The sequence below is a fragment of the Cervus canadensis genome, chromosome 1 (assembly GCF_019320065.1).
Source record: "Cervus canadensis isolate Bull #8, Minnesota chromosome 1, ASM1932006v1, whole genome shotgun sequence".
Taxonomy (NCBI): Eukaryota; Metazoa; Chordata; class Mammalia; order Artiodactyla; family Cervidae; genus Cervus; species Cervus canadensis.
The window spans coordinates 45,882,150-45,895,092 of record NC_057386.1 but is presented as its reverse complement, the minus strand read 5'-3'; the positions used below and the strand labels follow the sequence as shown (position 1 = coordinate 45,895,092).

The 12,943-nt window shown below is 45.1% G+C and overlaps 1 protein-coding gene across 1 annotated transcript; it reads right to left on the bottom strand.

Moving 5' to 3' along the window:
• Positions 1-9,128: 9,128 nt before the first annotated feature.
• LOC122449596 (C-C motif chemokine 4) lies at positions 9,129-10,908 on the bottom strand. Its single transcript, XM_043481381.1, has 3 exons — positions 10,541-10,908; positions 9,925-10,039; positions 9,129-9,528 (listed from the first exon to the last, which is right to left on the bottom strand). Exons 1-3 carry the CDS (start codon positions 10,614-10,616, stop codon positions 9,441-9,443), a joined length of 279 nt encoding a protein of 92 aa, XP_043337316.1. The 5' UTR covers positions 10,617-10,908; the 3' UTR covers positions 9,129-9,440.
• Positions 10,909-12,943: the final 2,035 nt, after the last annotated feature.

Sequence of the window (12,943 nt, the reverse complement as noted above, 5' to 3'; positions counted from 1 at the left end):
CCTTAAATTTTTAATGGACTTTTTCAAGCTGTGTAGTCCCATACTCCCCTTGGGATATATCCAAATTGGGAATATGAGGCAAAGAATTCTCACGACAGTAAAGGAACTTTATTGGCAGAAATTCTATAACACAATATAATTTGCTTGCTACTGTAGCACTTCAAGTTCCCAGTATGAAGCAAAGGATAAATCATGGTCTATAATGTCTTGTTGACTACTCTTTGTAATAACAGATGTTGCAAGGTTATGAAGGAGGGACTTTGTCCAAGAATTATAACAATACTTGACCTTTATTAAGCACATGATTGTCTGGCAGGTCCTGGGTTTATACTTTATACACATCATCTCACTGAAGACTCACAAGCCTATGAGGTTGCTTCCACTGATAATCTCCATGTCCCGGGTGAAGAAATGAGACTCAAAGAAGTGATGCCTTGCGAACACTTCAAACCCACCCCAGACTCACTGCTGTGGAAACTCCGAGGGTGGGGTCCAGAAAACCTCCCCAGATGCTGTTCACAAACCTGAAAATGAGGAGCACTTTACCTACCTGATTAAAATCTTGATTTCTCTGTGAAAAACAAACCAAAATGATGTTCCTATAAAAAGTGGATTTCTAATACTCAAGTGACAGTCACAAATTTGGGGATTTGCTAAGTTCTCATGACATATTATCATTTGAAAAGACCAGGTGTCTGCAGCATTCCTAAGACACAAATGAACAATTAAAGGAGAAGACTGAGTGGAAACCTTGGGAATTCCTGGATGTCCTCCTGTGTCTGAGCCAGGACCCCGTGGGGACTTCCCTAAGACAAACCCTTCTCCCATATCCTCTGCTTTAGCTCCTCTCCAAGTGAGTGAGTGCTCAGTCATGTCTGACTCTTTGCGACCCCATGGACTGTAGCCCACCAGGCTCCTCTGTCCATGGGGTTTCCCAGGCAAGAATACTGGAGTTGGTTGCCCTTTCCTTCTCCTGGGGATCTCCCCAACCCAGGGATCAAACCTGTCTCCTGCATTGGCAGGTGGTTTCTATACCACTGTACCATCTAGGAAGCCCCAGCTCCGCTCCAAACTACCCAGATAATAGTATCTGACGTACATTTCCTGAGTTGCTCTACATATGCTAAAATCACCACCAATGGGAATAAATTAACTGGTTAATGACCATGAGCACATAGTCCCCAGGCCTATGGGAGCCTAAGGGTTGATAATATTAACCTCTGTACACCCTCACCATTAACCAATAAATTGTGCACGAGCTGATCACAATCCCACCCCCTGGGACTCCCCTCCTCACCTTGCCTTTTAAGAGGCTTTGCTGATATCTATCGGGGAGTTCAGGCTTTTTGAGCACTTGTTGTCCCGTCCTTATATGGCTCCTCACGTTAAACACTGCACTTTCCTTCCCTGTAACCTGGTGTCTGTAGATTGGCTTTACTACATGCAAGGGAGCCACCCAAGTTTTGGTTCAGTTACTCTCAGTCTGTAAAACATGTTTGGGGAACCACTGACCGAAACCACTGCCCTGGCCAGGCACGATAGTAACCACTTACATAAGTTATCTTTTTTTTTTTTTAACTTTTTATTTTGTATTGGGCTAGAGCCGATTAACAATGTTGTGATAGTTTCAGATGAACAGCAGAGGGACTCAGCCAGTCATATACTTGTGTCCATTCTGCATGAGTTATCTTAAACAGGAGATCCTGATGAGGAATGTGGAACTAACAAGTTACCACCAAACAGAAGCATTTAAGAACGGTAAAGGGAGGGAGGAGATGTCAGTGCAAATGTCCTGCCAACCTCCCAGAATTCTTCTCACTGCAATCCATCATGGCTGAGTGATATGCGTGCCACTAGGTACCTTGAGTCAGGGTCACTGGCCAGCGACAACCCAGAAACTAACGCAATTACTATAAAATCTGAGACTTCAAGCCACGTGGCAGAGAAATTCTCCTGGGTCCCCTACCCTGCTGCTCTCTGCCCAAAAATCTCTTGCTTTGTCAGCAGGTGTCTCCTTAGATAGTTCATTTCTGAGTGTTAGACAAGAGCCCAGTGTCAGGCCCTGAAAGGGATCTGCCTTTCCGGCAACAAATCCACCTGTTGTACTTGCAGCTATCAAAGTTGTATTTCGTTTTTGTTTTTTTTTTTTCCAGGATGACACAAGAGACCTTGAGATTGCAGCAGCTTCTCTGTTCAGTCTCCTGAATTTTCTGGAATTCTATTTTTCCTGCAATTTCATATTCCAGAGAGTTATTTCCCAACGCTGCCAAATCCTTTAAACACCCAACTGCACATTCAGCCCCCCAGCTGAACGTTCTTGTTCATTTTATATCTTTGTCATCTTTATCCTGTTTCATGAAGAGCCAAGAATGAACACCAAGGCATTGTGTAACAGAGCATGAGACCTTGTTAGGTCAGAGATGATGAAATTTAAAAAGTCAGATGGCACAGATCTGACCAAAGACATCTTCTCAACACCTGTGGGCCTGCTGCCTTTCTGCATAACTTTAAGTGTGGAATAGATAATATTTGGAGGAATTTGCAAGGTGCCTTCCCTCTCTTCCCCTACTTCCTTTTTCTCATACCCATTTCCCTGTGTTGCAAGCAGTCACTTATAAACTGGACTCCCTGGCCTTGGGGGGAGGGTGGACACAGCTTAGAGAAGCAAGTCAGCTGAATTCTTCAGGGGATTTTCCTTCAGACTGGACTCATTAGTTCTGAAAGCACAGGCTTCCTATTTCAAGATGTGGGCTTTGGTGGGAGAATAGGATTTGGGTGGAGGTGGGAGGATGGGAATAAGGCCCAGCCCTGAAAGAAACCTGACATAGGGTTGATAGCATAAATGATAAATATGTTTTTAAAATTCATGATTTAAGAGCTAGCTTTCCTCTTACATATTGGCAGAGAAAAATAAGATACACACTAATGAGAGAATAAAGGAAAGATGTGAGCTGAAAAATTAGACATCTGAGAATGGCCTTAATAGGGTCTCATCCCTGCATGGGAAGAGGATGGACTGTAGATAGAGTTGGCAGGGTGAAGGAAAAACCCAGGAAGGCTGCCAGCCTTTCCAAGAAGCCTGCTGGGCTCAGAGGTGCTTAGGCTGCGTCAAATGGGGCAGAGTCCCGGACCGGACCTGAAACACTGTGACGGGACTCCTGGGTCTGTGAAGGGTGAATATGCAAAGGGTGACTATGCAAACTCAGAACAGCCCTGTGGCCGCTGGCTCTGTCATCAGGAAGAGCTGTGGTTTCTTTCACCCTCCACAGTTCAAGTCATATCCTTGTTGCCCGCTAGCTCAGCTCCTGGCCTCCTAGGAGGAAAATGTCTGTCATGAGAACATGGAAGATTCTGGGGACTGGGGTGAGGTAGTGAGGGGACACAAAATTTGCCTAAATAAGAACAGGAGGTAACAGCCTTCCTGCCATCTAGAGAGGGAGACAGGGGTGAAAGGGGGCAGGAACTGCAGGAAAGCAGAAAACACAGGCTAAGCATCCAGTGGCTCCCAACCCCCATCCTGTCTCATCTGTTCTGGCCCCTACCCAGAAACCCAGAGACTCCTCCACGAGACAGTCTGGAAAGCAGGTACAAGCTCCCTGGCCTCTGGATGAGAAAAGGAAGTTGTATGAAAAGAGGGGGGGAAATCCAAGTCTGATATTGCCCAACAGGTGAAGCCCCATGTTGCCCCAGCACAAGGAGTCTGTGCTCTCATCTGTAATTCCCTGGTAAAGCATTTCTTCATGAGGGTGTAAAGGCTTCCTGCCGTCTTCCCTGCTGATCTGGCTTCAGTGGAGTGGAGTCTCCTCCCTTCCAACTTGCTCAGGGGCAGGGAGGTATGGGGAAAGGGCTCCAGGGTGAGGGAGGAAATCTGGATCCTGGCCCTAACCCTGCCTTCTCTCTAATAATGAAACAGTGATGAATGGGCTCATTAGACAAAGCTCTAATGGGCTTCATTAGACAAAGGAGAGGGTGGATTCTTCCCAGTTAGGAATGCAAGACACCCAGAGGCCCCCCGGGAGTCTGGAGAAGAATCAAGACTCCTCTTAATGTGATGGGTGTGGAATCATTGGTGGAGCTTTGGCCCTCATACTGAGCTGCTGAAGCAGCACTTCTTTTTTCAGATGCCTCACCTCATTATAGATCTTCACCCTAGAATGTGTCCACTTTACCCTGGGTTTCTCCTGTGGGGAAGTTTGTCTCACTTCCAGTCTTCAAACTTCAAACAAACTTGAAGTTTGTTGTTCAGTTGCTCTGTTGTGTCTGACTCTTTGCGACCCCATGGGCTGTAGCACACCAGGCTTCCCTCTCCTCACTATCTCCCAGAGTTTGCTCAGACTCATGTCCATTGAGTCAATGATGCCATCCTACCATCTCATCCTCTGCTGCCTCCTTCTTCTCTTGCCCTCAATCGTTCCCAGCATCAGGGTCTATTCCAGTGAGATGGATCTTCACATCAGGTGACCAAAGTATTGGAGCTTCAACTTCAGCATCAGTCATTCCAGTGAATATTCAGAATTGATTTCCTTTAGGATAGACTGGTTTGATCTCCTTGCAGTCCAAGGGACTCTCAAGAGTCTTCTCCGGCGCCACAGTTCAAAAGCATCAATTCTTCGGTGCTCTGTCTTCTTTATGGTCCAACTCTCACATCTGTACATGACTACTGGGAAAACCATTGCTTCTTTCTAGAATGTTCCATTGCCTTCCACACTGAGCTGGGGTGGGGGTGGGGTCATAATGAATTACTCTGACATTGATGATTGTATTAGCCTCCTACTGCTGCTGTAACAAATCACACACATTCAGTGTCCTAAAACAACACACAGTTATTCTCTTAAGCTTCTGGAAGTCAGAAGTCCACAATCTGATTAACTAAGCTGAAATCAAAGGGGCTGTGCTCCTTTTGGAAGTTTTAGGAGAGAAACTTTTTTCTTACCTTTTCCAGCTTCTAGAATTGCATTCTTTTTGTAGTCCTTGGCTCATGGTCTCTTCCTCCATCTTCAAAGCCAGCAGCATGGTATCTTGCTTTTGTTTTCATGTTGCCTTCTCTTCTGTGGTCAGATCTTTTGTCCCTCTTATAAGGACACATAAGACTAGATTTAAAGTCCAGACAAATAACCCAGGATAATCTCCTCATCTCAAGATTTTTAACTTGATCACATCTATGAAGTCCTTTTTGCCATATGAGGCAATATTCACAGGTTCTGGGATTAGGATGTGAACATCTCAGGGACCATTATTCAGCCTACCACAGTGATCTAGACCTTGTGCTGGGCTTGGGGATCATGGATTCTCTCTCCCAACCCCTTACCTCAGACTAGTGTTGTGTATCTTTTGCAAAGACCATGTCCTTTCCTTCCAGGCCACCCCCAACTTCTCCTTTCATTCTCTTGAGGCCCTGAGAATATCTGTCCAATGGAAATTTCTATGATGAAGGAAATGTTCTATATCTGTACCATTGGACATAGCAGCCATAAGGCACACGGCTCAAGTGCTGGCGAGCCCTTGAAATGTGACTAGTGCAGACTTCCTGGTGGTCCAGTGGTTAAGAATTCACCTGTCAATGCAGGGGACATGGGTTCGATTCCTAGTCTGAGAGGATTTCACATGCTATGCAGCAGCTGGGCTCATGAGCCACAACTGCTGAGGCTGTGCTCCTTAGAACCCAAGGTCCACAGCAAGAGAAGTCACCACAGTCAGAAGCCCTCATACCATCACGGCAGAGTAACCCCCACCCACCGCAACTAGGGAACGTCTACACCAGCAATGAAGACCCAGAACAGTCAAAACTAAAGTAAGTAATTAATGTTTAAGAATGTGACAAGTGTAACTGAGGCACTGAACTTTATTTATTATCTTTATTTTTGGTTGTGCTGGGTTGTCATTGCCGAGCGAGGGCTTTCTCTAGTTGCAACGAGCGGTGGCTACTCTCCAGTTGTGATGTGCAGGCTTCTCGTTGCAGTGGCTTCTCTTGTGGCAGAGCATGGGCTCTATGCATGCAGACTTCAGTAGTTGTGTCTCTCTGGCCTAGTTGCTCCATGGCATGGGGAATCCTCCTGGACCAGAACTCAAACCACACTGTCTGCATTGGCAGGCATACTCCCATCCACTCTACCATAGGAAAGTCCAGAACTTTAATTTTCTTTTCATTGAAATTACATTTAATTGACATTTAAATAGTCACTTGCAGCTTGTGGTTACATATCGGACAGCTCAGATGTAGGAAGATCAAAAGTAGAAGGCAAGACCAGTCAGGTTCTTGGCTTCTAGCCTCTTCTCACACCTTTTGGGATCAATTCAGCCCCCAACATCCTTCTCTCAGTCCCTGCAGAATCCGAAGGAGGTTTCTACAGGAACTCTGGGATGATGGGAGTGACTGAGGACAGGGCAAGGCAGGAAATTGTGTCTGTTGGCCTCAGAGAGATACATAGTCTCAGTTCTGCTTTTCCATCACACTAAGAATGCTCAAACAAGAAATGCAAATCAAAACCGCAATGAGGTATCCCCTCAGACTGGTCAGAATGACCATCATCACAAAGTCTACAAATAATAAATGCCGGAGAGGATGTGGAGAAAAGCGGACCCTCTTACACGGTTAGTGGGGATGTAAATCAGGGCAGACACTATGGAAAACAGTACACAGGTTTCTCAAAAAACTAAAAATAGAATTGCCATATGACCCAGCAGCCCCACTCCTGGGTGTATATCTGGAAAAGATGAAAAGCTTAATTTAAAAAGATACATGCACGCCAGGGTCCACAGCAACACTATTTACAGGTCCTGTAGATTAGGACGTGAACATCTCCGGGGACATTAATCAGCCCACCGTGGCTGTTTACAATAGCCAAGACATGGGAGCAACCTAAATGTCCATCAACAGTAGAATGGATAAAGAAGATGTGATACTTATATACAATAGAATACTACTCAGCCATAAAAAAGAATGAAATATTGCCATTTGCGACAACGTGGATAGACCTAGAGATTATCACACTAAGTGAAGTCAGATGGAGAAAGACAAATACTCTATGTGATCACATATATGTGGAATCTAAAAAAAACAATAATACAAATGAACTTATTTATAAAACAGAAACAGACTCACAGACACAGAAAGCAAACTTATGCTTACCAAAAGGCGAGGGGAGAGAGAGGAGGGATAAATTAGGAGTATGGAATTAACAGATATACACTACTATATATAAAATAGCTAAACAACAAGGATTTACTATATAAGACAGGAAATTATATTCATTATCTTGTGATAACCTATAATGGAAAAGAGAAATTATATATATATATAAAACAAACTATATATATACATATGTGTATATGTATGTATAATCTGAATCACTTTGCCATACACCTGAAACACAGTACTATAAATCAGTAAGAAAGAACACAAGAAGTTTTGAGGTAGCCCCCTCTTTACCCTACTTATACAATGAGCTGTTCTTTTGGGGACCACAGTGGCCCATCAAGGAGCACAGAAAAGGGAACTAACCTGGGACTTGGCACTGGCCTTGACACTTTCTGGGTGGCCTTGACAAGTCACTTCTCATTTCCTAGTCCTCAGTTTCCATAATATGACAGGGCTGGACCAGATGGTCTGAGAGCTCCCTCCCAGCCTGTGGATCAAGACTTAGTTGGGCATATAATTCTATTTCAGCCCATGATCTCTCTGACACATGTCATGGGAATGCTTGATTGAAGGACTGTCAAGGAGAAATGGCCTTAGATCATTCCCACCACACTCCAAAACCAAATCCGACATTTATTCTTTTGTCCTCGTGACAACAGTTTGCGTTTGCTTTGGCTCTAGATCCACTAATTTAATCTGCCTGATGACCCTGGGAGGATAGACATCATGGCCCTCTTTAAGTGAAAAATCTGAGACTCAGAGAGGGAAAGAGAGGATCTTCCAGGTGCCAGGCCCTCTAAGGAGCACTTTGCACATCATCTCATAACAGCCCTTCAAAGTGAATAATATCACTCCCATCTTACAGGTGTGAAAACTGAGGTCCAATAAGACAATGAAACAGGAAACTGAGTACTTGTTTGCGGAGCTGAAAACTGAACTTCACAAATTCTCGAACACTCACACGGGCAAAGTTTATTTTAGAGGATAGAGATACAAAACTCTCAGCATGGACACTGAGAGGGGGTGTGAAGAGCCCCCAGAGGTGGGACTAAAAGCCATTGATATTTTTATTAGAATTCATCTGTTCATTTTTGGTTGGCTTGGGGCCAGATGTGTGTAATTTCTGACTGATCAGTTACAAAGTTGGAGTCTCCAGTTTGTCATTTTTATGGCTTTCTTTTGGCTCCCAGTTTCTCAGTCCTCCCACACATTGCCATCCCGTGACCCTTTTCCAAGACCCCAGACCATTCTTCAGGGACCAGAAGTATGTTTACAAGTTAATGGTCCACCTGGAGGTTTTTTTCCTTGATAAACTGGATAAGCAGTTAATGATTGTCTTGTCCTGGGTCTGAATGTTTTATAACCCTCCAGACCAGGGAGGCCTTCCTCTGAATGCCTAGAAACTGGTACAAAGAGTTTAGCTTTATGTTAAAAAAGTGAGATGCTTACTTGAGAAGAAAAAAACTGAAATTAAAAAATAAAAGGAACTGAGGTCTCAGAGTCCTATACTATCTAGCAATTTCTGCTTCAACAAGATGACTTTTGTAATGTAATGATAGTGAGGAATGGAGGTCCGTTTTTCTGACTCTGAACTACTTCATCTTCTCTCTATATTGTGCTGCTGTTCCTATTTACAACTTCCTTGCAAGATGTTTCACAGCAGCACAGATATCTTTTTGAGTCATCCTTTCACGATGCTCCCCGAGCAGACCTGCCAGCCTTAACAAGTCACCTCACCTTTGAGCCTCTACGCCCTCATCGGTAAAATGGAGAATAATAGTCCCTACTTCATAAGGGTCTTAAAATCCTCCTTGCTAAAAGTACTAAGTGAAGTTTGTATCTTTAGACATTTTACCCCATATTCCATCCTCAGTAATTGTTCATTCTTACTGTGTTTGGAAATTGTAGTTTGTCCCTATTCATAATACCAGGCAATTGTAGTAAATTAGATTTACTACAAATCAAATTAAAGCACAAAGAAATGGTCTACATTTTTAAAAAAAGTTTTATTACAAAAACACTTGAAATCAGTTACATTATCCATGTTTTCACAATAGCAGAGGAACAGTGATGGCAGACCATCCCCATGGGGGACATGTGTCCTTTGGTAAAACAAACATAAATAATGGGAAACAATAGCAAGAATAGTAATAACACAGCACAGAATAAAAAAAATTAAATTAAGAGAAGGAACAGGGACTACTGAAGGGAGTTGTGAGCATGGAGAAGGTGCATCTCGCTGAAAAGCGTCGGGTTCAGGTGACCTTTCCTGCAGAACACTTGCCCCGGGGCTCAGAGCAGCTCAGTTCAATTCAAGGTCATCCATGTACTCCTGGACCCAGGGCTCACTGGGGTTGGCGCAGACCTGCCTGCCCTTTTTGGTCTGGAATCTGTGGAACCAAGAGTGGACAGGTGAGAATCCCTTGTGACCTTGCCTGTATTGGGTATCTCCCCATCCTTAGCTCATGTTGCACAGCCTAGTGGGGGCTGCTGGAACCTGATTCCTTGTAACTTCCTCCCTGGGGTTTAGCTCTGGCTTCTTGGGTTGCCCAGATTAGGAACCCATGAGATTTGCAATCAATGTAGATGCAACCTCCTCATTCAGTTCCAGCTGTCCTCATCAGTGACTTTTCCAAGTGTTTTCTAAGCATGCTTTAAAGAAACAGCTCACATCTCCTGTCATCTTTTTTATTTACTGCTTAATCACCCCTCCACCCCAAATAGATCCCCTTCTTTAATCCTGCCCTCACCCTTGTCTCCCTGAAAAGCCCTGGTTTGATACTCACACCACGGCTGGCTGGGAGCAGAGGCTGCTGGTCTCATAGTAGTCAATCACAAAGTTGCGAGGGATCTTCCGCAGGGTATAAGTAAAGCAGCAGGCCGTGGGAGGGTCTGAGCCCACTGGAAAGAAAGGCTGAGGTGAGACTGAAGTTCTACAAGGAGCTCTTCATTTTAGCTTCTAGTCATAGATATTCAAGGGACATTCCTGTAGATCTATCAGATCCCCCAACACGGTCCCTTCTATTCAAGCCCACCCACTCAGAGTAGGAGTCTTATTCTGAACAGAGGATCCTAGAGATGAAAGAATTCTACAAGGTTGAGGCTGGATTGGGTCTCAGTTCACACGTCTTTAACTCCTTTCATTTTACAGATGGGGAAACTAAGGCACTCGGAGAGACAGGGACTTGCTTAAGCCAGCCTATGAGTTGCTCTTTCTTATGAAAACAGGAACTTGAATATTACTCAGTGTTTACTAGGCTCTGCATTTAACAGCAGGCTACTTAGAGATCTCCCTGGCTCCTTTTAGCCCCTTCCCCGAATGCTACTGTTGGACCAGCACCAACTAGAAAAGTCAGTTCTCTCTACATCCTGACTCGGGGGCCACTGGAAGGGTGGACTTACTTGGTGCTGAGAGCGCAGGAGAACAGAAGGCAGCCATGAGCACAAGGAGGGACAGGACAGTCACGCAGAGCTTCATGGTCTTGGCAGAGGAGAGATTCGCCCAGAGCTTGGACGGCAGCACCCAGAAGCTTCAGAACCCTTCTGTGTCCTGTGCTGATCTTGAGCTGGGAACCCCTCTTTATAGGAACTCTGAGGCCTGGGACAGAGGTGAGGGCATTGGAGGGCGAGCGGAATTTCCAGGGTACAGATGATGTCATGGTGCCGAGAGGGAAACTAAAGCTAGCTGATAGTGAGGAGCTCTGCACAGCTTTCTCTTCCTCAGTGGTGTCATCACAGAGGAAAGCGGAGGGAGGTGGGGGAGGAAAGAAGTGGGTTGAACCCTAGAGGGAAGTGGTACACCAGAGACAGTGACTGAGACTTGGGGGCAGAATTGCAAACCCAAGAGGAAAGATGGAACCTTCACACCTGCTAGCAGGGGCTTGTAGATGAGAACCATCCTGCTCTCAGTGGTTAGCACCTCCAGAAGCTACAGGCTTCATGTCAGTTCTTCCAGGGTGGCCGCAGGCCTGGCCCCAAGAAGGAAGAGGAAGCCAGGATTCCATGTCCCATTGCAGGGCCTCCTTCGGCTGGGCTGAGTGATTTTAGCCCCCCGTATATTTTCTTGGGCATAAAGAAAGAGTCCGGCTTTGAATGTGCAGAAGGCTGCAACAGAAGTATAGCTTCCGCATAGTAAACATTTACTATGTGCCAGGCACTGGGCAAGCTGCCCTACACACACAAGACATCTATAACCATATAACATCCATCATAACCCTGAGCAGGGGTGTGATGATTCCCCAGGCAATGAGGATCAGAAAGCAGAACAGAAACCGCTGATAATCTCAAGGCCACACAGCTTTTCAGTGGTAGTGCCATGATTCATCTGACCCTAAAATCTATTTTCTTTCCACCCTGCCACCTCCAGGACACATCTAGAAGGTGACCACAAAGAGACAGAAACTGCTGGCCACCTCGGGGCCATGCCCACACAAAGACCCAGGGTTGAATGCAGGAAAAGAGTGTGGGTCATCTGTCCTAGAACAAGAATGGAATGCAAAAGAAATCAAGCTTTCCTGTGCTCCCTCAGGCCAATAACAGAAAAGGAGAAAGAATTTAGAAGGAACCAAGAATTTAGGAGGACACCCAGATAAAGAAAATTCCTCCATTATTGGGACTTCCCTGGTGGTCCAAGTGGCTAAGACTCCACGCTCCCAATGCAGGGGGCCTGGGTTCAATTCCCAGTCAGGAAACTAGATCCCACATGCTGCAACTAAGAGTTCGCATGCCGCAACTAAGACCTATTTAAATATTTTTTAATACATAAAAAGTTTTTTAAAAGAATATTCCTCCACTATAAAAAAGGAATTGGATATACTTGGCAATGAATTCATCTATGTTACAAATAAAGTATATACTCTGATCGTGTGGGTGTTCCACAGTCGTCCAATTCCTTGTATTCGTGTAAAGCCCTGCCTGGTGCAACAGCTGCTGTGGGCCTGAAGGTGACTATGTGAAGTTTCCAAAGGCCAGGAATACAGTAGTGCATGAATTGGGAAAGTTAGAGTCATGGGATGAAGACCACTATCCACCTCTAGCTCAATCACCTCTGACCCCCTGCTCACCCCCTCTTCCACATTGCCACCTGCCTCCCTCTGTTTTGAAAAACAATGAAAAGTGAAAAGAGGGAGCCAGGCCTCCTGGGAACTGTAGCAATGTGGAAGAGAAGGAGTCAGAGCATCTTGGAGATTCTCAGGATCACTAAATACAGTTCAACGTCATCCTACTTCATCACTCTCCCCGCTCCCTGTCCCCACCACCTACACAGGCCCAGTCTGTACTTCTTTCCTTTAACTTTTCTGTCCTCACCCTTTTCTTCCTGTGAGTCTTGATTCAAATCTTCTGATCTTCACCAAGACTGCCATCCCCAGGTCTAACAGTCTATGATCCCTGATATCTATGCAAGTAACTCTCAAGGTCTCTCCTGGTTGATGGAGTTTCATCTGCACACATCTTTTTTGCTTCAAGAGCAGGAAGATGTGTCTGATAGCACCTGGAATCTAGACAGATTTTGTGATCCGTGGCACTTCCATTCACCCCAAGTCACCCACTCTTTGTCAGGGCAGACAGAGCTGAATGAAGCCCCACCCCTGCCCTCAAAGAGTTCTTAGTCAAGAGGTGATGATGACAGTGACGGAAATAACTATCTCTTAAGATAGAATATGGTACATCTCATGTCAAAGGTAGAAACAAAATGTCAGAGAGCCCGAAGTGCAGAAAAGACCATCCTTTGGGTGTAAATGAATCATTCCAAGTCAAGGCTAAATCCACTGTGCATTAAGGAAGAGTACTTGATGTAGAGACCTC